We start from the raw sequence: 26,075 nt of genomic DNA on the forward strand, positions 1-26,075 counted from the left end.
GAATATAATCATTGTATCTTTGAGTAATGCAAGCCCAAAATCTGCTATCTAGCCTCAGACTTTATTGAAATACAGCGAGGGATAATTTCTTTGGGGTCAAAGGTTAAAACAGGCATTTTTGGATATTTTTAACAAAAGTGTCTCATTTCAGCAAATATAAACTTGGGGTTGATGACTAATTTATGTTGAAGATCTGCTCTGTAGTCTCAGTGTTTAGTCACATCTGAGTAGTTGGCGAATCTTGTTCTTTATGGCAGTTGCTATGGCAACACTTCAGTTTCTGACAATATTCTATTGGAGTTTATATAAAGTAGAATCATGCAAATAACTTGATACCAAAATCGAGAGACAGCATGGACAGTATTCATGAGATATTATGTAAGACTAGAAGCATGCATGGAATAGTGCACTAGGTGTAATTTTTTTTTTAGAGGGTCACTACATCAGTCATACATGTCCGACTGTGTAACGGACTCTCAAGGATGCAGTATACTTCATCTACCAGAACATTTAGGATATTTAAAAATGGCCAAAGCTCTTGTTTTGACATTGAAGAGGGAGGAAGGATTGACTGATAAATCTTGTAACGTTCTGACTCTGATACTTTGACACCTTCATCAGTCTTTTGTATTGACGCTTTTATGGTGTCAAATCTCATGCGTAATCACATTCTTTCTGGGGAGGCCGAGATTTCGTTGTCAGTGTAAACAAGCATTTGCAGCAACTTGTTTGCAACATTGCGTTGTTATGGAGGTGAATTCAACCAAAATATGTATTTAGGTGTTTATCTAAGATAATTGTGAGTCTTTAATGTGAGTTTTATATAAAAAAAAAAAGTGTGTTGCTGTTAGGGTTGTGTGTCAAGAACCGGTTCTTTTCAGGTATCCTTAAGAAATGATTCGATCCATCGACATCAATAGCCTTTTTGCGTAACAATTCCCTTATCGTTCCTTCAGAGTGGTCATTGTTTTTGGGGGTGTTTGTCAGGAAAATGATCATTTCTCTACATTGATTACAGACCCTGCAGCAGGTCTGTATAATCAACCATTTCTGCAGCGTGGCTTTGCTTTGAACCTTGAACCAATGAAGCAGTGCTTCAATTGTCAATCTGCTGCTTCATTGGTTCTTTGTTTTATTTTGCTTTATCTTCATTTTTTCTGCTAAAACCCTAAAGAGCATATGTCTGTGAGTAATATTTACATTTTTTTATGTTAAACCGAGCTGTTATGGTCTTCTGAAACAGTTGATAGATATATTTTATAACTTAAAAACGTGACTGATGCTAACGCGTTAGCATGTCTATGGCATTTTCAATGTTAAAGTTACCATTAAGCTGAGCCATTATCAAGCCTCCCTCCCCAGCGCGCAAAGGATACTGGGGATACTCTAAAACTGTCAACTGGCAGATGAAAGTTTTAGTAGTAGTAGTAGTAGTAAGACCCCTTTGTTCAAGGCTTTTTTGTCCTACTCCAGTTCAGGCTGTCTTAAGAAGAACCCTAACCATAATTATATTTAGTCATAAACGTAGCAAGTACCATATATACCAAATTACAGCATAAGTCATTTCAAAGACAATACCCAACCATGAGCAACAGTCTGTTAACAGGAAGAAACCTGATTTAGTGGGGTGGCCATCTGCTATGGCCATACCCTAACACAGCGGCTTTTCCAAAATGGTTCAGCAGTGTGTCAAGTAAGAATTTTTATTTTTAATCTCTGTGCCAGCAGTGGAGCCGATAGGTCAATGGTTAAGAAGCTGGGTTGCCAATACATAGACCTTAGTTCACTCACAGTACCTGTCTGTGTTCTTGGACAAGGTGCTTCATCTGTGTTGTCTCAGTCCACCCAGCTATAAATGGGTACCAGCCTTTACTTGAGAAGTAATCTACATCAGACAGGTGTCCCTTAATGGAATCTGGAGTTAAGCATGAGACTCTGGGGCTATATACGTAGGATTTACTCCTTCTGTGACAGCAGCTGCTCAAGTTATTGTAATCTCTCATGTGTCTGCCTGAGTCTAAAATAACTTGGAAAAGTGTGAGCAGATTTTTGCCAGAGTTGGTGGGAATGTTCTTTGAATGAGTGTCTCCAGATGACCAACACTTGGAGCAGATCGGTCAAAGGACTAGATCCTCAAAAATATTTTCCAAGAACACATTTCCAGTTCATCTCCACAACCAATAGGGCTACAGAAGTAATCCAATTCTTTTGTCATTATGTGGTATAACAACCCAGTTTCACGGCATGTCGTGATTCAGGAGCACGAAATATACATTAATCTATTGGTTTGTGATATTGTCACGAAAAGCACCTCATTTTCGTCACAGCAGCACAAATTCATTCTAATTCATTTTGTGATAGTTGCACGAAATTAAAAGTGAAGCGGGGGTCAGGGGTGGTTATGGCTAGGGTCGGGGGAAGGCATAGGGTTAGGTTATGGTTAAGGTTAGGGTTGGGGGTAGGAGTAGGGTTAGTAATAGTGAGTGAGTTAAAAAAAACCCTGTCACGAAAATGTGACTAATTTCATGATGGGAGCACGAAAAAAAATGTGAGACTGGGCTGGGTATAAATGACATCAATAAAATGTCATGAAATGATATCACGAGTTAAAAAAAAGGAGGAAAAAGGTTTGTCCTTGTGAGCAGAGTGTTCATCATCTCTCTGATAACTTTCATTATTTTTATGTCATAACCTTTAATTTAAAAAGTGAAATGTTTAACTTACTACTACTTTTCCAGACAAGGTAGAGAAGCTTGAATCTTCGACTGGACTGGGTTGCTTGACGCGAGGACGTTTCACTTCAAATCGCAGAAGCTTCCTCAGCTAAAATTCTTGCTCTGGTAGTCTGACTTCTGTCTTGACTCTTGTAGAGAAGAATAATCAAGAAGTCACAAAATCTGGAGTTTTAAACCTAACCAGACCCCTCCTACCGAGAGGCAGACTGCTATAGGCTGGTGACTAAACAATAGCTCTAATTAGCACCTATTGTGCTCCTAGCTCCTCCTCTCTCCCTTATTTAGCAGGAGTAGGGGAAAAACTACAGAGGATCTTCAGACAGCACAAAATCCCAGTTTACTTTAAACCGGTTAACACTTTGAGACAGAAATTAGTTCATCCTAAGGACAGGATCCCTAGTTACAAACAGAGCAATGTAGTGTATTCTATCAGATGTCAGGAAAACTGTAAAGAACACTACATAGGTGAGACTAAGCAACCTTTACACAAAAGGCTATACCAGCACCGCAGAGAGGGCGCCAGTGGACCTCAGTCTGCAGTTCATCTCCACCTTAAAGACACTAACCACACGTTTGAGGACAAGGAAGTTAAAATATTAGCCAGAGAGAAGAAATGGTTTGAGAGAGGGGTCAAGGAGGCATTCTTTGTGAAACATTTGAAACCTAGCCTTAACCGGGGAGGGGGTCTGAGACACGCTTTATCCCCTGTTTACAATGGGGTACTCAGGTCAAAGCAGTTTCAGTCTTTTGTTCATGGTAATGAGTCATTCACGTCATCAGCAGAGTCGTCAAGGGAGCCATCAGGAGAGGGACAGCTGCCCTGTCATTAGGAGGGTGTTAACTAGAGCACAATAGGTGCTAATTAGAGCTATTGTTTAGTCACCAGCCTATAGCAGTCTGCCTCTCGGTAGGAGGGGTCTGGTTAGGTTTAAAACTCCAGCTTTTGTGACTTCTTGATTATTCTTCTCTACAAGAGTCAAGACAGAAGTCAGACCACCAGAGCAAGAATTTTAGCTGAGGAAGCTTCTGCGATTTGAAGCGAAATGTCCTCCGCGTCAAGCAACCCAGTCCAGTCGAAGATTCAAGCTTCTCTACTATGGAAACCACCTGGACAACTGAGAGCCTACACAGAAACTTTTCCAGACAAGAAAAAATGATGCCTCTCTGTATAGTATATAGTAGGGATAGACCGATTATCGGCTGGGCAGATAATCGGCTGTTAATCGGCCCAGCCGAATCGGCCAGTAATCTGCCCCAGCCAATAATCGGTCCATCCCAGAGTCAGGGTCCAGCTGAATTGGCCGATAATTGGCCCTACCGATGCGATAGGTAATTATCAGCTGATAATCGGCCCACCTGATAATCGGTCTATCCCATCGGCAGGACCCAGCTGAATTGGCCAATAATTGGCCCTACCGATGCGATAGGTAATTATCAGATGATAATCGGCCCACCCGATAATTGGTCTATCCCTACTATGTAGCGATAGTACAACGTCTGACCATCATTCTCTTAGTTCCTAGTTCCTAGGGTTTGTAAGAGTAGATTGGGAGGCAGAGCCTTCAGCTTTCAGGCTCCTCTCCTCTGGAACCAGCTCCCAATTCAGATCAGGGAGACAGACACCCTCTCTACTTTTAAGATTAGGCTTAAAACTTTCCTTTTTGCTAAAGCTTATAGTTAGGGCTGGATCAGGTGACCATGAACCATCCCTTAGTTATGCTGCTATAGACTTAGACTGCTGGGGGGTTCCCACGATGCACTGAGTGTTTCTTTCTCTTTTTGCTCTGTATGCACCACTCTGCATTTAATCATTAGTGATTGATCTCTGCTCCCCTCCACAGCATGTCTTTTTCCTGGTTCTCTCCCTCAGCCCCAACCAGTCCCAGCAGAAGACTGCCCCTCCCTGAGCCTGGTTCTGCTGGAGGTTTCTTCCTGTTAAAAGGGAGTTTTTCCTTCCCACTGTCGCCAAGTGCTTGCTCACAGGGGGTCGTTTTGACCGTTGGGGTTTTTCCGTAATTATTGTATGGCCTTGCCTTACAATATAAAGCGCCTTGGGGCAGCTGTTTGTTGTGATTTGGCGCTATATAAATAAAATTGATTTGATTTGATTTGTATATGATGATATGGCTTTTTCAAATTCAAAAAACAACAACAAAAAAAAGATGAGTATTTTTCAGGACTACTCCCCCCCCCCCCCCCCCCCAAAAATAAATAATTTTAAGACTGAAATTAAGTTAGTCATACTGGGAGTCATCATTGTAGCTTTGAGGGTACAGGAGCATGATCTGGACCATCTTAGATTGTCAGAAGTTACAAAGAGCAACAAGCTTATAATCTGTTTATTCATGCCTACATACAGGGTGGTCCAAAAAAAACCCCACCCTATTTTCTTTTTGATCTCATTTTTTACTTAGATGAGATGTTTTGAAAATTCTTTCACCAAACGTTAGCAGAATGATGGGAGATTATGTCCTTCAAATCTGATAGAAATTGAAACATTTTTGGTGGTCTGTCCTTAATAGTTGATAATATGTTCTATCCAGGCTCCTCTTTGACGAATAACTGCAGCAACACGAACACTGAAATTTTCGATGACTCGTCCAATCATGTCAGCTGGTATGTGTCTGATTTCCCTTCTTATGTTGACATGATCCTGCTAATGTTTGGTGAAAGAATTTTCAAAAATCTAATTTGAGTAAAAAATGAGATAAAAAAAAAAAAAAAAAAAAAAAATAGGGCATTTTTTTTTGGACCACCCTGTATATATCTACCTGCTTTACATTCCTCATACATTTTATAATGAATTCTCAATGCAATTAAAAAAAATCACTATGATAGGAAAGATATAACAGAATTAAACAAAAAGTCAAAATGTTCCTATCACTCAACAGTAAATGAACCCAAATCAGACTGACCCTCAAAGAAGAGAAAACCACGGTGATGCCCCTCCACGTGTAAAATTTCAAAGTCAGTCGGAACAGTTTTAGTTGTTTTTTTAGTTATTTCAGTGCACACACAGACACAGTTACAATACCCTTTTCCGGTCTCAGGGGTGGGCAAAGGTAATTAAAGATACACATGTTCTGAGGCTGATAATTAAGCATGTGGAAGGTATTTGGCACTTTGAAGAAACACAGCAAGCCTTCAGCTCTGGAGGATAATGAGCTCTGACATCTGTAACGCTCCTAACTGTGTGCAGACCTCAGCAAGAAAATGATACAAGCCAGAAGGACAAAGCTGGCACAAACTTTAAAATAAATAAATAAAAATATGCTAAAATCATTGCATTTTAAAAATTTCAACAATTGGCCTGAATTCAGCCTTTGTGCTGGAGAATAATCTCACACTCACTGCTTTTGTTTGTTTTCCCATCGAAACCTGCCTGTAAGGCAGCTTTTACATAGTTTGTTACAGACACAGCGATTGCTTGCTTTGAATTAAACCATCTCATCTTCTCGCTCCCCAAGAGCTCGACTCTTTTGTCCTATTAGCTCACTGAGCCTGATGGGAAAATAATCCTGGATGTGAAAACAATGTTGTGCCCGACCACCGCGGGGCCGCAGGGAGCCGTTGCCAAATGACTCAATTGAAACACAGCATTTTAAATTGGATCATTATGTGAATCTGTCACAAGGAGGAAAAAAAAAATAAAATAAAGACAGGGGCGTACTTTATAATTAGCATTTATTTCAACATCTTAGTTGTACCTCTATCATATAATTTATCAGTATATATACTGTATTTGATTTAAAACAAAACTTTATATATGTATACCTTTTATCTCTGCTCACACTGTAAGTGGTCATACTCATTATGCATTTCACTAGACCTAAAATACGCCTTAAAAATCATAGAAAGTAATGTTTTCTACACTGCCACTTGGTTCTTTCAGTTTGCTGCTTCATCTGGGTGTCCATCAACGAGCATGAGGTCATGCTCGCAAATACAGATTACATATACAGATAAACATGTGCCAGATCCACTGGGGTCACCACAGAGTGAGCAGTATAGAAAGCATTTACAGAAAACCCCAAAATGAAACATTAATGAAACAAAGCTTTAAATAATTTGTCCATACTATTTGGAAGACAGAGAGTCTTAAAAACTTTTACATACTTAGCGTTATCTTTATTGTATTGTCTGTATGTGTATATATATATATATATATTCAATGACGGATTGTAGGAAAAGTGTTTCCCTCTGCTGTGCATCAGTAATGTTTAGCACACACAAGCACGATGAGTACCAGTTATGTGCACCCTGTAATATATATATATCATTCCATATAGAAATATAAATGATGTTTTGCCTTACAGTTCAGTTCACTGCAGGAAATGGCTAACATGTTAAAAATACGGATTATTAATGTTCATCTTTGTATAGCATATACAGTCATTATCAATCTGAAAAACACATTTGGAGGGGAAAAAAGGGCAAGCATTGGGTGGGGGCATTTTTAAAGTTAATTTTGTGGAACAGGAAAACATTGGGATTGTCAAGTAGTAAGGAACAAACTGTTTTTTGTTTTTTATATTTTGGACCATTAAAAATATGGTTTGGAAAAGGCATCAGAAAGAGAAGGATGTAGGGAAAGTAACTGGCCTTCAAGGCAGGTTGACGCGCACACACACACACACACACACACACACACACACACACACACACACACACACACACACACACACACACACACACACACACACACACACACACACACACACACACACACACACACACACAGGTTGTTTCTCAATGCTTGGCCCTCACAAGTATAGCAAAACCACCCACAATCCAATACGCAGACGCACAATTACCAAAGACGTCGTAGACAGAGAAGCAGTAAAAAGCCCTTTTTGATCACTGCCCTTGCTGTGTGTAGGGGCAAGCGGTCAACATTACATTATGGCATCAAAAGGAATGGATTTTATCTTTTGACTTGCAGCATAAATACCAATAATGTTTAAAAAATAAGTTTGAAATGACATGAAAACCATTTCCTCTCCAATATGTTTTATTTCCCTTTCTGTCCTTAATATAAGATATTCTGTAAAATAATAAAATGTACATCACAATAATTTCATTATTATTTTTTCTTAGTATATAATATATTGTCAATATGCACTGCTTGAACTCAACAGATAAAAGTTAAAATATACCCAGACCAGTTTGAAATGAATGTTTGTGATCAAGACTCGGTACAAAACAAACTGCTGCTAATAATGAATCCTGTCTGACATGTAACATATTCAGTAATATATTCAACCTTACTGGAGCATTATTTATGGAATATAACAAATATAAAAAAGACTTTATCTATCACTTGTATTCCAGCTTTGGCTCCAGCACTCGTAACATTTTGATACTCTAAAAAAGTGAATTTATGTGGCCTTTATGTTTCATTTGGATCCAGTACTTTACATATACATATGTGTGTGTATATATATACATATGTGTGTGTATATATATATATATATATATATATATATATATATATATACACACACACACAGGGTGGGCCAATAAAATGTTACCACTTTTTGATCGTACACAAGTTTTTGAGATGAGAACTTATTTAAAAATTTTATTTACAGACTTGTAACAGAAGCATCAAATTAACATTTGATACAAAAAGGTTTCCCACTTTGTCTCTTGTTTTCCGCACAGTTCAATAATTGGTGACATGTTCAATCCACACTCCACTTGTTTGGATTACTGTTGTGTGTTGGGGGGGTGTGGCTGGACATTTTGGTGTTCTTTTCTTTTCTTTGCTCTCCAGGTGGTATGCAAACTGATTTGTCTGTGGAGAAGGTGCTGGCAGAAGAGTCCTTCACCCTCATCAACATGATGTGCAGCACCTGTGGATGGTGCTCACGTGCAACCTTAAAGACTTTCAGCTGAAGCAGATAATGAGATGGCGTTCTGCATTTAAGTCATGTGTGATTCAAGCAGAATTGCCGGGAACTCGACCTTGTGATGTTCGTTTGTGAGACGCTGAGGACCGCGCCTGGGTTTGACACATCGTGCCTGTGAAGGAGGAAGGGTGAGGGACACATACTGTCAGCACACATCAGAGAGTCGGTTTGTCGTGTCCACCTGGGGGGTGTTTGGCGGTGAACGTGGGTCCAGAAGCGCCGGGCTTCGATCCTTTTGGGCGCTGGAGAGCGTGCCGTCCTTCACTCCGCCAGACCGACGCAGTTTTTGTTTGTACACTTTGTTATGCACCAAAGGGGGAAAATAAATTGTTTTGTTATTGGAACCGCTTTCTGGTTGCTTTAGCGCTGGGTTCCGTCAGACGCAGGTCCGCTCCTCAACCCGCGTCGACACATAACAATTACAGCTGTAACACGCACATTGAAGTTTGTGATGACATTGCCACACATCTCAAGAGAGATTCTCCGAATTTCTTTTTGATTTTCAGGAACTGATATTCTTGAAAATGAAAAAGAAATCTTTGTTATTTTGGAAATTGTACAAATTAAAAAAGTGTTAAGATTTTATTGGCCCACCCTATATATATATATATATATATATAAATTTCAAGCAGCAGTTTTTCATTCACAGGTTTTCTCAGTGCTGCTTAGCAGCAAATGTGAGAATTCCATCTGTCAGTTTTAGTGAGAATATGAGTTTGATTTCTACAGCACAAAACCTTGTCAGTTAATTATATTCCTATCCACCAAAAATAAGATTTAAAGTGTATGCTCAGTTTAAATGTTATGTCATGACAATCTTAATTTGTATCCATTTCTGAGCAGTAGACAGTCCGCAAATAACAAAACAAAAGTATAACAAATTTGTGAGACGACGAGAATTTCCCCCCATGAGCTGTAATTCCACAAAGCGTGTTGGTATCCACTATTCTTCTCTTGCACATCTTCTGTTATTGTTCCTTGTCAATTTTTTTTTCTCTCCCTGTCTCTGTTCTTTGAATCACCTCATCCTTCACTGTCTCAGTCTGTGTCTCGGGGAGAAGAAGTGACATGCAAAGGAGAGGAGAGTCGCCTGGGAAGAGAAGGAAGGCAAATCAAAGAATAAGAGTGGGTGGAAAGAAAAGAAAAGCAAGTGGGATTGATAAAACAGTGATTAATAAGGATGGATGGAAGGATGGTGAAAGTTGAAGATGGAGGAAAGAAAGTGACAATTTATCAAATTATATGCATCTAAAGAAAAAAGGGGGAAGGTCCAGTTAGGGTGTATGAAACAAATGAGACACTGACTTTCCTTTTCCATGCGATGCTTTCTCTTAGACCCTTACATGTCATTGCCTCTACAACCGCCAGAGTTAGTCCTCCCTCACCTGTCAGTGAGTTTCTTCAGAGCCCTCTCGATGTTCATTCGGTGTCCCACACGTGTCACTCCCAAGTCTAAGAAGTCGTCCTTGGTGAGCGAAGGCAGATGAGATCCATCAATCTCATTGTCTATAAAACGCTCTCTATGCTCACCCAGGTTTAGGTAAGCCAGCCAGTCTGCCACGTCATATTTGGTCCAGTAGGGCAGGGGCTTGATGGCAAAGGGCTTGGCTGGTGGAGGTGGAGTCAGGTGGGGATAGTTGAGGCAGGAAGGGCTAGGGGGCAAGTGCATGGGAGAGGAGGCCCCAGAGAAAAAATGGGTGGGAGACAGGGAGCGGGAAGCAAGTAGGGGATTTGAACTTGGAACACCTGATGGGGAGAACAATGGAGGGGTGGATACCTTGTAAGTTTCTCCTAGAGGAAGGCTAGGAGAAGGAGGAGTGAGAGGACAGGGAAAGTCAAAAGGATTGTTGTAGATGGGTGTACTGGGGAGAATGGGGAGAGAGGAGGGTCTGGGAGGAGTAGGGTTTGGCTGTTCTGTGTTATAGATAAGGGGGCTAGGAGCACGGCGCCGGGCCACAGAAGAACGCATCTCCTTCGTAGGACTGCACTGAAAGTCAAAAGTCTGCCTGCGGAACTTGGACCTATGCTTGGGTGATGTTGGGTATGGACAAAAAGTTGGGGAATGGGGAGGATGGGAATGAACTGGGGATGAAGGCATCAGTGGAGATGGAGAGCGAGCCCAGCTGCGTTGAATTGGGACTTGAGGAGAAGGGGAGGCAGAGGCCGTGGCACACAGATTTGGTGCGAAGATCTGGTGATGCTGTGGAGAGGATGTGGGTAAGGGTGAGGTGGATCGCCCTGTTGAGGGACTGTGAAATACATCAGTGAAATCTGCAGAAAACCTGTAAGACACATAAAGAGAACCTCAGTTCCCACAATAATCTAGCCAGATGTCATGGTGATATAGTGAAACCTTTATATTTAAAATACGTTGATGGACACAAACAAACCTATGCATGGTGGGTGACTTGGGGGTGTGGCCCCACTCGTCGATGCTCTTCATGCTACTCATTTGTTGCAGCTTGGAACTTAGTTCATTGATGATGCTGGCCTTTACTCCTGAAAGAGGTGAGTGCAGCCTACGGCCTTCTAAAGCCACCATACTGCTTTTCTGGATTCCACCATCATCTTCCTCATGCTCCAGAACCTCACCCCAGGCAACAGAACGAGGCTCCATGGGCCTCTCTAAGCAGGCAGTAAGGGTGGAGCTAAAGCCATCTTCAATTTTTGGTCGGCTTTGCTTGCAAATCCTTTCATCTATCACATTACTATCTTGCATGGTGTCTTCTGGATTGCTTCGTCTTTGCAACTGCAAGAGAGCAGGGTTGGTGTTGCTTTGCCTACGGAGCACTAATGGCTTCCCTCCACCCTCTTTGTATTGAGTCATCTTTGGAAACATAGGGTTAGCAATTTTGATACTTTGTACCTCAAATGTTTGGCCGCCTGAATAGGTTATACAGAGATCCTGGTGATCAACTCCTTTCTCCCCTTCTCCTCCACCTCCATCCCTGTCTCCTCTCAGCCCACTAACGCCCAACATTTCTAAATGGTGGTCACTACTACTATGACTATCCAGCTCCTCAATCCCAGAGTCTACCACTGTATCTTGCCAGTCTCCAGTTTTAGTTGTAACAGAAGGATGAGAGGTTTGGTACACCCCTTTGCTCACTGTGCTGAGGCCTGTTTTTTCCCCAGCCATGGTCACATTGTATTCAGAAGATGCTGGAGACATTGTGGTGATGCTACCAGCAGCAGCAGTGTCTGTCATTGTCATGGTAGTATAGCTCTCTGTGGTTGTGAGGGCAGCCGTGCATTTGTCTTGATCCAGGGTGTGGCCACTTACTGAGGAGTCATTGGAGCTACTGTAGTAAGAATGAGAATGGGACACAGGTTTGGGTCTGTGTATTGATGTAGCAGGCAGAGGACCACTAGAAGAGGAAGTAGTTGTTGCATTGGAGGCAGGGGGAAATACATGTGGTGAGGATGAAGAAATAGCTGACTGTGTAAGGTTGGCAACCTCACTGTCATAGGAGGTAAGGCTGGAGGCGGCAGAGTCACCACCTTGTGGAGATGGTTGAGGGACATGTGAAGATTTAGATGATGGGAGCTGTGGTGGAGGTGGTGTAGCAGCTGCAGCAGCAGAGTTTTGACTTGGATGTTCTTGCTGCTGGGGATAATCCTGGACTCTCTCATTCTTACCATTAGCAAACTGTAAGGGTGGTGGCAAGGGATCTGCAAAAACAAATTCATCATCTACATCTATTGAAGGAGCTGGTGGAGGGAGAACCATAAGTCCAAGACCCCCACTTGTTCCTTGACTTGCCTCTCCCATAGATTCCTGGGTCTGTGCTGGGGCTGTGGGTACGGTGTACTGTGGGATATAGTTGGTGCTGGTAGTGCTCTCCATTTGTAAAAATGAAGGTCTGCGAGGAGCAGGCTGAGACGGAGGTGGAGGAGGGTGTACGGATGGAACCGATCTGCTGTCATACAACTCTTTTTCTCTTTCTCTCTCTCTAGAGTTTTGTGGATAATACTGGGGTGAATACTGGCTGTTTCTGTCTTCCGAGAAGCGAACTCTAAGGCCCTCTCTGGGTCCTCCCTCCTTTTCTTTCTCCACTCTCTCTCCACCACCTCCTCCCAATCTTAATATCCTTGGTGACTGTGGCCGGCTGAGAGATGCAGGGGACGTTGTGGTGCTGGGGGAGCTCAGGTGGAGGGAGACGGGTGAAGTGTAGGCAGACTGTGTGGGGGTTGTAAAAAGGGAAGGTGTAGGGGTCTGCAGAGGTGTAGGGAATGCGCCTACTGTCGACATCTGCCGACCAAAATGTCTCTCATCTCTGCGTGTCCTGCGGTCATCCTTCAGAGCCCTTTCTCTTGCGGCTAAGGCCAGGCCAAGAGGGGATGAGGGGTCTAGAACTTTCCCAGTAAGGGGATGGATGAAAGTGGTGGTGGGTTGAGGCCCGTATATAGAGGGAGCTGACTTGTGCTGGCCATCTTGACTCAAGATAGGGGAGGAATACTCAGGCAGTCCAAATGCTGGGGGCATGCTGCTAGAATAGTTTATATAGTTATTACCAGAAAACATTCCCTCATCTATAGACTTTGAGGGCCGGAGGCGAGGGGTAGGCATTTCCATTTGAGATCCCTGTAAACCTTGATTTCTAGCCCCTAGGGTTCTTCCTCCCTCCTCTGCTCCTCCCCCTGCTTCTCCTTGGATGTCCTCCTCAGAAGAGAGAAAGAAAGAAGCACTCTTTCTTCTCATGTCTCGGAAACGTTCTCTTTCCCTGCGTGCTCCTCCAAAGGTTGTACCGAATGCTGTGCTATGGTCCAGGTTTTCCAGGCTGTGTTGTTGGGAGGAAACAGAAGATGTAACAGTTGATGGAGGAAAGGTGGTAGAGACGGAAGGCTGAGGTGGTGAAGGATTGAGTGGTGAGGGGAGGCTGGTGTTGGAGCTGTCTGGGGTTCCATCTGCAGAGTTGGGGTCATCTATGTCCTGGGATGGGTCAGCCTCTATGCTGCTACCCTGGCTGCTTCGGCCACTGCTGCTGGTGGAGGGAGCCTTTACTATGATAGTGGGGATGGGGATGGAACTTTTCTCCTTGGCTGCACCTCCTTTGCCCCTGTGTTGTCTCAGCCCATCTTCTACTTTTGACTGCTTCATTAGAGCTCCTCGACCCCCTCGCCTGGCTGCCCCCCTGCCAACACCTCCACCCTGTTCTCGGTTGGCCATGTGAGGGTGATGTGGTGGAGCCTGTTGGGTCTTAGGTTTCGCACTTGTTGGTGGTGTAGCACTGCTGTAGCCTCTCCTTAACCCACCCATCTTGCCCCCATCTCTCCTAGGCATCTCTGGTTCCCTGACACATATTCCTTCTGATGGTCTGCGAAGGGTAGGGACCGTGACCGGTTGGTTCATCCCACTAGGCCCTCCCTGCTCCCAGGCTGCCTGAGAAGGATGTCCTGCCTGAGAAGGATGTCCTTGCTGGGAGTGGAGCTGGTAATGAGGTTGAGATACAGGGGGTGTAGGCATAGCAGGCCCTCTCCCAGAATGTGGACCTGCAGACAGAGGTGGATCCGGGGCAGATGTATTAGGTGGTGGCGGAATTTCCTCTGGTCCTGGCACTGACAGGCTTCGAGCCAACTTCATGGCAGGTGGGTGAAGGAACTGCCTTTCCTCTTCTGTCACACCTGAGAGCATAGAAACAGTTACAAACAGTTTAAAGCAAACGCATACTTTAAACAGGTGGAAATTCCTTTACCAATAGATTTCTGACGCATCATGACTGCATGCTGAGGACCATGCCCTGGCTGAAAATGGGCTTGGTTGTAGCCAAAACCTTGTCCAGGCTGAACCATGCTTCCTGACGACTGCTGCTCATAGGTTGGCTTCAGGTGTTGAAACAGGAGAAGAAAAGGTGCACAAAAGGAGAAATTGTCAGAAACTATTTCCTCACATCATGAATTAAAAATGTTAGCCCTTAAACTGCAGTTTTAGTGTATCAGGCTACAGAGCACAGATGAATGGACAGCACGTGACTCATACCTAAACCTAAGTGTTTTGGCGTGGGTGGTTCATTGTCAATCATTTTCTGTAAAGTGCAGTGTGGGCAGCAAAACATACAATGGTTTAAAAAATAAATAAGAAGCTGAAGCCCATACTGTTTTATAGATAGGATATTTTTTCTAGCGTTACTCACTTCTGTTCCTACTCCTAAATATGCCACATTCTAAGGCGGGAGACAAACTCTATTGCATGTTCAACTCTACTTTTGCAAGACTAGGAGACAGATCCACAGCTGTTCTTTGTTTGTCAGTGTTAACATTTTGCAGATTACACAGAAATTAAAGCTGAAACACCAGCAGGGCCCCAAGTCATAAGGAATGGCAATGATCCAATATCCGTTGCCTTACAATTCCCGGCAGTACCTCACTGGAGACTGTGGGGACAATACTCTTGCTTCGGTCCTTTTTGCCTCCATGACCTCTTTGGCCTTGGTTGTCTGACGTAATGGTGTGTTGGGCAGCAGCCAAGATTTCATCCAGTTTGTCTGACACAAAGAAAGCATAAAAAGCAGGATAGCATGAGATCATAAAATAAGGGCAGAAACACGTAAAATAAGATTTGGGTTAGCTCAGGGTTTAAATACACATTGTTACATCATGACAAGCCCAGTGAGTGATTTCTTACTTAGAGCCATCTGATAAACTGTCCGTTTCTTATCAGGACCTTGAGAGGACTCGTATTCTGAAAGAGGAGAAACAAGAAAGCATCAAACATTTAATTAAAGCTAAGGGGCTGATTGGGGTAACGATAATGACTGAAACTCACCTGCTTTCTTCTTCCATGGAGAGGCAGCTGTGGTAATGCAGTAAACAAAAATTAGGTGTGACTGAGCTGTCTATAGTCATGTGATGTAAAGCAGAGGAAAGGATGAAATACATACTTAGACACATGAGATGATGTGAATGCTGATATGGTGAGAGGGACGGTGGTGGTGATGAAGACATAAATGACAGCGAACGCACACAAGTCCATGATTCCCCCACTTTTGTCCACTTTGTGCAGCGCAAAGGAAAAAGAAAGGGCATGATTAATCCGAAGGCAGCAGATGTGTTTTGGGCCTTTCACACTGAATACTTCGGGCCAATCCATCAACGCGTCCCAATCTGTCGGATGCGTTAAAAACGCATCCGACGCATGACGTCAGACACGTCGCTTCGGAAGCGGCAAGGGGGCGGAGATTGCCACATCACACTCTGGCTGTTTCCACAACCTGAAAAAAATTCAGCGATCGCCATCTTGAATTTGGGTCGCCTGATCCACAAAAAACCTTTAAAAAAACAGCAGTAAAACGATTCTCCCATCACCCTGCTGGGAGAAGCTTTTTTTCAGCTACTTTTCGGAGTGACGCCGACCGAGGGAGGACTGACGACTTGGTGGGATATCGATCGAACCGCGACAGCGGGCCGACTCGCACGGAGAAGCCGGCCTTCAGGCATCATTCCTGGGCAGACCGAGGCAGGCAGCCGGTGGAGCAAACCCACTCAGTCCAAAGTCTCCCACTTTTTGGATATATGCGAAGTCCCAGTTTGCCCAACAGAGTTTAGTTCTGCAGCTTTATTGTGAGAATAATATAAAACTAAAACGTGATGTTTACTGAACTGCTGTGTAGGTTTAATGATCGGCTAAAGTTAGCATAGCCTTTTAGCACAGTTGATCTGAGTGAACGCTTTAATTTGTAAATGGTTCAGTCTTTTTTATTTTTACCAAATAAAGCTACAGCTTTTTTCACACACCACAAAAGCTCAACTTTAATTAACTTATTTTTTAGGTGGGTTTTTTTTCCATCGTTTTTTTTACCGTTCCCCCCCCCCCCCCCCTTTTTTTTTTATATATAAACTGTTTAGTGTTTATATTTAAAGAAATATTTTTATTTGTCCCAATCAGGAACATTTGCTGTGCAGACAACCAAACTTCCATTGATGAGGTGAACACCACAAAGTCCAGTCGAAAGAAAACATCTGTGCTCTTCAAAATAGGACATAGTGTCTTCAGCAACACCATCAGAGTTCAAAGCTGCAGAAGAGACCTTCATCTGGTCCTGAGAATCCAGCATAACATCACCTGCTTCTAAATAAAAGGCTCTTTCAACAGCAACTATTTTATTATTTTTAAAAAAGCTGTTTCATTTTATATTTTAACAATAAATGAACGGATCATTAAAAATGTCCACGAATCAAAGTCCAAAGACATTTGCACAAGTAGAAGCTCTCCACTTATTGCGCTCAAATTCATATTTTAGAAATGACTCTGTCCTGATAACATTAAAGGCAATTACATATTTAGAAGAAATTACCAGTTGAAATGACCATTAAAAAAATCGTCATGAGGTTTATGTCACAGAAATCCTACTTTACAATCACACTGCAGTCATTGTTAAATTATTTCCTGTTGCATTTATAATAAACATTTGTATTTATTTACAGTGTCTGTTTTTCTGGTTGAAATGAGATATAAATAATCTACCAAACTTAAAAAAAAAAAGTACAAATTTCCATGTTATTGTGTCTAAAAATAAATGTCAGAGGTTCCTTATGTTAAACAAGAAATTATCTAATCTGAAATAACAGGTGGTTTTAATTTACAGATGAAAGGTTTCTAAAGAACCATTTATTGATTTATTTAGCTATTTTAATTACAAGTGTTCTAAACTTTTTTTTAACAGTTCTGAGGTAGCGAACAACAACAAAAAACATTTCAAAGGATTTTTCTTCAGAAAACTGCTCCATCAATGAGCAGTCCTGTGACGCGTATGTTTTGCACAGATCAGTGGTTTCTGCACCAATCCGTTTTGTACAGATCAGTGGTTTCTACACTGATCCATTTGTAGAGATCAGTGGTTTCTGCCACTAGTCTTCCGTGTTTTTGCCACTAGTCTTCCGTGCCACTAGTCGTCCGTGCTTTGCATCGTTCGTATTGGACAACGCAAAAGTACATCACAGCTCAGAGCATCGAAAGTTGGATTGGATTGAACTTTCACTGCGTCAGCCTGCTGACAAGCGGCTTTTGACGCGACGCATCTGACACATCTAAAAAGCAACGCGTCTCATTGAAAATAATGTTTTTTAGACAGATTTTTGAGGCATTTGACGCATCTGACGTATTCAGTGTGAAAGGTGCTTTTCACATCACTCTTAACGTTTCCAGTGGTGGGCACAGCTAACCTAAAAGTTTGCTTTGTCTACGGCTAATCTGCTAATCAGCTATCAGAAAAGGTAACTGTGTTAACACTAAACTGCTACCAATAACTGCTAGCTTTTATTATATTTATTTAAGTTTGGCTGCCCCTGCTCTCAAAAACCCTGACAAATAGACCTAAAGAGTTGAAATTTTAATATGTTAAGAGGTTTCCAAAAAGGTTTAGCATGCTAATATCAGATGATGATCAAGAGGTATGTAAATTTTTAAATGAAGAAAAATAAATGCTAAGAAAAAAACAAACAAAATAAAATAATTTTAACAATCTAATTAATCCCTTTACTCTGGTTTAACCTCATTCTCCTCCATCTTCTTGAGGTGATGCTAGTTGCTTTCGTGTAATGTGTCGAATTTGCTTCTTGGATTAGTGTATAAACTCCAGGAGGAAAAAGCATATGATTTTTAGAGTTTACGTTTTTGACCATTAAACATCATTCAGGTAAGTATTGGCTGAGTTAAAGTTAGCTAAACTAAATTTATTATAAGATAATTGGTCTGCTAATGGATTTTAAAGTTAGCAGAAAAGCTAATCCACTATCAAAAAATGTTAGCTTCACCAATTAGCTGTTAGCTGAACTGTGCCCACCACTGCTTTTTAGGGCGGCAATTAATAATTATTTTCATAATTGATTAATCTATCAATTATTTTTTGGTTAGTTGACGAGTTGTTAGGTCTATAGCTCCTCCTCCTCAAATGCTTTTTTTTTAAACTGTGTGGTAGCGTTAGTGTTATCCAGAACCCAAGATGACCCCTTCAAGATAGTCAGTTTAGGTATAAACCAGAAAATATTCACATTTAAGAAGCTGAAATCAAAGGATATGGATTTTGAAAAAGGCTGTCAATGATTATTCAATTAGCAAAATAGTAGTTGCTCAGGACAATGACCCTATTAACCTTCGATTAATCGATTAATCATTGCAGCCCTACTGCTTTTTACTTTTGAGACAAACCTGTTCATAAAAACTGGAAGCCCACTTAATGTGGGTAATTTTCTAGGTTCTCTGTATTCACTTGGATAATATTTAATATTGGCTGTAACCATGGTGCTGAGTCACAGCTTTACATCTACGCAGAGAAGCTGCTAATCCACATAAAACACTTCAGCGTGACATATTACACACACACATACAACTGTCAGACCTCCTCCTCTTTATGCTTCCGTCACCATCTTACCCATGTCTTCCAGCTCTGATGTCATCGACTTGGAGCGCAGGGCGATGGCAGGAGGAGTCAGCCTTTTAGTCTGCTGTGGGGCTGCCAAAGGAAGCCAGCCAAATGCAGGCTTAATGTTTAGTGTATTCTTGTATAAACATGCAGTCACTGACAGCCACACTGCAACGGGCTTTTTTGGACGAAAATAAACATGCAATCAGTCTTTCATCTTTGCCTCATAAACACCAAGTGGAAACAACATACGAGGAAAATCTGACTCTTACCTTTCTTCCTGCCCGTGTCCTCCAGTTCAGGGTTTCGAGCGACCATCACAACTTTAACCATGAGGCTGTTGCCGCCTTGTCGGATCATGTTGACCACCTGCCTGTGTCCAACCTTCACCACATTTTGGCCGTTCACCTGAAGGACACAAGGATATAGCAGAACTGAATGCGGGATAAGCTGATGTGTGGCTTGAATTTCCATTTTTAACTACAGATTTGTGAGCAAGCTCATGAAATGATACAACCCCCCCAAACTCTGTTAGCTGCTTGTACATTTATATATATTGGCAGTTAATCTTTTGTAGTGAAATATGTGAAATAACAAACTTATTAACATCTGTACTGAAGGGGCCAAAAGGTCTGTTTATAGATGTAATTGACAAATATTCAATAGTGCAGTGCAGTCTCATTTGAACCCTGTGTGATATCGCGGGATTTGACCACTTATGGGGACAGCCGCTCCCGTTATGCAGTTGATGGTTTTAAAGTATCCCAGAATCCTTTGCGCGCTGGGGAGGGAGGCTTGATAATGGCTCGGCTTAATGCTAACTTTAACATTGAAAATGCCATAGACATGCTAACGCGTTAGCATCGGCCCCGTTTTTAAGGTTTTTAAGTTATAAAATACATCTATTAACTGTTTCAGAAGACCATAACAGGTCGGTTTAACATTAAAAAAGGTAAATATTACTCACAGACATATGCTCTTTAGGTTTTTAGTGGGGAAAAATTAAGATAAAGCAAAATAAAACAAAGAACCAACTAAGTAGCAGATCGAAGATCGAAGAACTGCTTCATTAGTTCAAGGTTGTTGTCAAAGCTAGTTTTTTCCAACTTCGCCTCTTGGCTAAAATAAAGCACTTTCTCAGTAGACGTGATCTTGAGACAGCCATTCATGCTTTCATCAGCTCCAGGCTTGATTATTGTAATGCACTTTATGCGGGCATTAATCAGTCGTCTCTTGTGCGTCTCCAGTTGGTGCAGAATGCTGCTGCTCGTCTTTTGACAAACACTTCTAGACGTGAGCATATTGCGCCGATCCTATACTCACTCCACTGGCTTCCAGTTCGTTTTAGAATTGATTTTAAAATTTTAATGTTTGTTTTTAAAGCTATTTATGGCCTTGCACCTCCCTACTTGTCTGAAATTTTAACTTTGCGCACCTACAGTAGGATGTTAAGGGCGTCTGGCCAGCTTTACTTAGATGTTCCAAGGTCAAGATATAAACGCTGGGGTGATCATGCTTTCGCGGTAGCTGGCCCCAGACTGTGGAATGAGCTACCTCTTGAGTTACGTACTATTCCTGACCTAGCACTTTTTAAATCTAAGTTAAAGACTTATTTATTTAAACTGGCTTTTAACACTTAGTGGGGAGGTGACATGTTCTGTTATTTTTATGTTCTTTTTTTTATGTGTTGTTTTAAAATTTTATTTTATATGTGTTTTATTTTGTAAATTTGTGTTTTTAATGTTAAGCACTTTGGACACCAGTCGGTGCTGTAAAGTGCTTTATAAATAAATGTTGATTGATTGATTGATTGAAGGTTCAAAGCAAAGCCGCGCTGCAGAAACACTTGATTATATATTAACCGTTAGGCAGTGTTATCATTGTGTGACATTTCACTGAAATCCACCAACCAGTTTAGGAATTCTGATTAGAATGATCACTGCAACACGGGTAGACGTCTTGGAAATATATTTCTCCAAGTGGTCGTATTCTGATCTTGTCTTGTTTGAGTGGTGCAATCATGGACGAATGGAGGGATGGATGGACAGATGACTGGATAGGGTGATTCCTATATGATAGGACTATAATGGTACACCTCCCTCACAGTCTGATACAGTGCATCCAGAAAATATTCACAACGCTTTATTTTCCACCCTTGTTCCAAAATGGATGACATTTTTTTTTCCTCAAAATTCTACACACAATACCCCATAATGACAATGTGAAAAAAGTTTTTATGAGATTTTTGCAAATTTATATATATAAAAAGAAATCACAAGTATTCTCCGCCTTTGCCATGAACCTCAAAATTGAGCTCAGGTGCCTCCTGTTTCCACTGGATCATCCTTGAGATGTTTCCACAGCTTAATTGGAGTCCACCTGTCTACATATAAGGTCCCACAGTTGACAGTGCATGTCAGAGCACAAACCAAGCATGAAGTCAAATGAATTGTTTGTAGATCTCAGAAACAGGATTGTCTGGGCACACAAATCTGGGGAAGGATACAGAACCATTTCTGCTGCTTTGAAGGTCCCAATGAGCACAGTGGCCTCTATCATCTGTAAATGAAAGAACTTTGGATCCACCAGGACTCTTCCTAGAGCTAAACCTTAGTCAGGGAGGTGACCAAGAACCTGATGGTCACTCTGTCAGAGCTCCAACATTCCTCTGTAGAAAGAGAACCTTTCAGAAGGACAACCATCTCTGCAGCAATCTACTAATCAGTCCTGTATGGTAGAGTGACCAGACGGAAACCACTCCTTAGTAAAAGGCACATGGCAGCCCACCTGGAGTTTGCCAAAAAGCACCTGAAGGACTCTCAGACCACGAGAAACAAAATTCTCTCGTCTGATGAGACAAAGATTGAACTCTTTGGCATGAATGTCAGGCATCATATTTGGAGGAAATAAGCACCATCCCTGCAGTGAAGCATGGTGGTGGCAGCATCATGCTGTGGGGATTTTTTTCAGCGGCAAGAACTGTGAGACTAGTCAGGATTGAGGGAAAAATGAGTGCAGCAATGTACAGAGACTGACCTCAGACTGGGGGATGTTTCATCTTTCAGCAGGACAATGACCCTAAGTACACAGCCAAGATATCAAAGGACTGACTTCAGGACAACTCTGTGAATGTCGTTGAGTGGGCCAACCAGAGACCAGATTCCGATTGAACATCTCTGGAGAGATATTTCTGTGTAGGTTCTCAGTTGTCCAAATGGTTTCCATAGTAGAGAAGCTTGAAGCAACCCAGTCCAGTCGAAGATTCAAGCTTCTTTACTCTGGAGAGATCTGAAAATGGCTGTGCACTGATGCTCCCCATCCAACCCGATGGAGCTTGAGAGGTGCTGCAAAGAGGAATGGACAAAACTGCCCAAAGACAGGTGCCCCAAGCTTGTGGCATCATATTCAAGAAAACTTGAGGCTGTAATTGCTTCCAAAGGTGCATCAACAAAGTATTGAGCAAATACTTATGTACATGTGTTTTCTTAGTTGTTTTTTTTTTTTTAAATAAAGCTGCAAAAAAAAAAAAAACTTTTTTCATGTTGTCATTATGGGGTGTTGTTAGTAGAATTTTGAGGGGAAAAAATTAATTTATTCCATTTTGGAATAAGACTGTAACATAACAAAATGTGGAAAAAGTGAAGTGCTGTAAATACTTTCCAGATATACTGTATGTGACCAGAATGCCAGAAATTTAGACAGCAACTCCAGTAGATCACAGTAACAAAAGCAATTACAAGAAGTCATATTAGGATGAATATCAATTAGTATTATGTGTTAGATTTAACAGCAGTTTGAAATGGCCAATTTTAAAACAAATTCATTTTTAAAGAACAGCTTTTTGGAAACAACCCTTTCAAAAAGTGATGCTTCAACAGACACTCGGTTTTGTTCAAAGGTACAAGAGGTCTGACAACGGAGTCACATCAAAACCTCAAATAGTCAAACACGGGTGTTTACCTAAAGATGACTGCAGCGCAGAGTGAGGCCCTTGTGGTTAATCCACCCTACACATGTGATCAATTTCCCCAAGCTTTTTTTAAAAAATGAAGCATATTTTCACACCTTATGCGTTTATAGTTTCATTTGATGTTGTCCAGGCTGGATCAACTCTGTTACCTTGAGTGTCGAGACTGTATGCCAGTAACAACTAATAATAGAATATGGATAACTAATAATAACTGAATGGATAAAAACAAGTACTTACTATCAGCTCTCATCATGTAGCAGTCATTAGTTGAGAGGCAGGAGAAACCCTGGACAGGCTGCTAGTCTAATGCAGGGCCATTAGTGAGTCACCTTTAGCTTTTATAGTTTTTGTGTGTGTGTGTATCAACCCACCGTGCATCCAGAAAGTATTCACAGCGCTACAAATTTATCACATTTTTGTTATGTTACAGCCTTATTCCAAAATGGATGAAATTCATTTTTCCCCTCAAAATTCTACACACAATATCCCATAATAACAATGTGAAAAAAGTTGGATCTTTTTTTGATTTTTACAAATTTATTAAAAAAAAAACTAAGAAATCATATGTACATAAGTATTCACAGCCTTTGCCATGATGCTCCTGTTTCCACTCATCATCCTTGACATGATTTTACAGCTTAACTGGAGTCCACCTGGGATAAATTCAGTTGATTGGACATGATTAGGAAATGCACACACCTGTCTACTTATAAGGTCTCATAGTTGACAGCAAGCATGAAGTCAAAAGAATTGTCTGTAGACCTCTGAGACAAGATTGTCTCAAGGCACAAATCTGGGGAAGGGTACAGAAATATTTCTGCTCCTTTGAAGGTCCCAATGAACACAGTGGTCTCCATCATCCATAAATGGAAGAGGTTTGGATCCACCAGGACTCTTGCTAGAGCAAATTTGCAAAAATAAGAATTTTTTTTTCATGTTGTCATTATGGAGTGTTGTGAGTAGAATTTTTAGGGGAAAAAAGATTTTATTCCACTTTGGAATAAGGTTGTAACATAATAAAATGTGGAAAAAGTGAAGCGCTGTGAATATTTTCCGGATGCACCATAGTGTGCTTGGTAACTCTGTGTCTTTTCAAATTGACTGCATTTTTGGTTGTGTGTATTGAGAAAGAGAGAAGAACTAGAACACTGACTCATCCCTTGACCCTCTGCCACCAAAGAAGCAGTGCCAACATCACCAAATCAGTCAATTTGCAGAAAGTGTCAGCACTACAAATACAACATTCTGTTATGTTATAACCAACTCAACAGGTTTGTTTACCTGTTTACTATTGTACTACATTATTTAACTGGCTCTATGGTATATGTGAGCCATTGTTCTGTCATAGAAATGCCTTATAATTTGGTGTGCAGTTGTATTACCAAAGAAAACTGGTGGAAAAAGTGACCTTTGTTTTTGATGAAAACTAAGACAAACTTCTGATACCACTAAACACTAGAGATGGGTTGGAATACAAAGGCAATAAATGTAGTAAATGTATTATTTAACCATTTTTCTTGATTGTATTTGAAGTGTTGTCAGATAACATATTTTCTGCTTTCTGCTCCAAATATGCAAAACTCATGTAAACACGGACTTCTAAGCCTTCCATTGCTGTAACTCGCTGAATGGCGTTAATATGCTTTTTCTCAAATGCATCTGTTAGAAGGACTGTTACTGGCAATTAATTTATTTTCATGATTTCATTAAGATAAATTTATGTGCTGTTGCCAAGTGTCTGGTTTGTGTTGGTTTACACTGCTCGGGAGCAGGTCCAGACCAGTTTGGTGATGGAGGACGGCTCCACATGGTGGCACACTTGTGATATATACGTGGTATAGGGAGTCAGCATATTTCAAGATGGATTCAATAATTCTACAGTTCCTTTTGGGTTAAGTCTTTCAAATATATATTATTTATGTATATCAAGTTTGGTGTGCAGGTCTTTTGGGACTGAACTCCCTCTGCAAAACTCCTTTGTCCCTCAGGTCATCAAACTGTACAACTTCTCACTCCAGAGGAGGAGGAGTAACAGGAAGACAGGGGATGGGAAGGAGAGGAACAGTAGTAGCCAGTAGCGGGCAGTATTTCTGGTATTTATATTTGTATTTACATTTTGCAAATTGTTTTTTTATTTTTATTTCTGATACTCTGTGTGCTACTACACAATGCTGCCGGAACATCAAATTCCCTGAGGGAGTCTTCCCAAGGGATTAATAAAGTTCTGTCTAATCTGATCTAACCTAATCTAATTTTCAGAACTGTAAATAATCTAATAGACTAAGGCATGAAGCTAATTAGTGATTCAAAATCCCAAAACAGTTAACCATACCTTCTGTTAGTTGTAAATGCAGTGTGTCCTTACCTCAATGAGGAAATCGCCCATCCTAAGACCCGCCCTCCAAGCCACACCCCCCTCATCGACAGACTCCAGGTACTGCAGCGCAGGGAACGCTGGCGTTGGAGTGAATTCTTCTATGGGTGTCTGAGCTGCAAAGGACAAGACGATGAGCATGAGGGGACAAACTCATACACACATATGTTTGAAAATGATGGATATGAGGGAAGTTTAAAGAATATACAATCATGTTCAGAATTACTGGCACTCCCATATTCACAGAAAACGGTTTTCATAAAAGAAAACAGATCAAATCCAGACTTCCGTCTTCCATGTGCCTTACGGCAAATTGTTGATGAAATTTCATGTTCTGTTTTTAAGAAAGTTCTATTTTCTACCATGAAGCCGCGACTGGTGGATTCTGTGCAGTTTCAGAGTTCTTACAGGTGTTTCGAGGGTTTTCCTCACTAGTCTTCTAATCAATCACTCACTTTTTTCAGAACTGCATACTCCAGATGGATTTATCACACAGCACCATACAGTTTGTATTTCTTAATGATTGGAGTAAATGTTCATGCATCCACCTTCTCTCTGACTTGTCTAAAGAAAACTGGCTGTAAAGGTGATGATTTACTATAAATTAGCCAAAGTGTGCCAACAGCTTTGTCCAGCATATATTTTATATCTACATATATTTTTTACCCGTGGGCAAAATATGGCCATCAGGTATTGTGAAGACTTTGCATCTGTTTGTCCATC

At 41.3% G+C, this 26,075-nt stretch overlaps 1 protein-coding gene across 1 annotated transcript in view; it reads right to left on the reverse strand.

Moving 5' to 3' along the window:
- Positions 1 to 9,349: 9,349 nt before the first annotated feature.
- LOC117530998 (SH3 and multiple ankyrin repeat domains protein 1-like) overlaps positions 9,350 to 26,075 on the reverse strand; it is a 103,335-nt gene continuing 86,609 nt past the window's right edge. Inside the window, exons 18-28 of the mRNA XM_034193991.1 lie at positions 25,344 to 25,468; positions 19,281 to 19,416; positions 19,018 to 19,098; positions 15,632 to 15,640; positions 15,414 to 15,440; positions 15,273 to 15,329; positions 15,011 to 15,132; positions 14,344 to 14,470; positions 11,038 to 14,272; positions 10,033 to 10,929; positions 9,350 to 9,737 (exon numbers count right to left, since the gene is read on the reverse strand). Of these exons, the coding sequence (XP_034049882.1) occupies positions 9,686 to 9,737; positions 10,033 to 10,929; positions 11,038 to 14,272; positions 14,344 to 14,470; positions 15,011 to 15,132; positions 15,273 to 15,329; positions 15,414 to 15,440; positions 15,632 to 15,640; positions 19,018 to 19,098; positions 19,281 to 19,416; positions 25,344 to 25,468 (4,868 nt within the window). The 3' untranslated portion in view covers positions 9,350 to 9,685. The remainder of the gene's footprint in view (positions 9,738 to 10,032; positions 10,930 to 11,037; positions 14,273 to 14,343; positions 14,471 to 15,010; positions 15,133 to 15,272; positions 15,330 to 15,413; positions 15,441 to 15,631; positions 15,641 to 19,017; positions 19,099 to 19,280; positions 19,417 to 25,343; positions 25,469 to 26,075) is intronic.

Source organism: Thalassophryne amazonica, chromosome 18 (assembly GCF_902500255.1).
Source record: "Thalassophryne amazonica chromosome 18, fThaAma1.1, whole genome shotgun sequence".
NCBI classification, from domain to species: Eukaryota; Metazoa; Chordata; class Actinopteri; order Batrachoidiformes; family Batrachoididae; genus Thalassophryne; species Thalassophryne amazonica.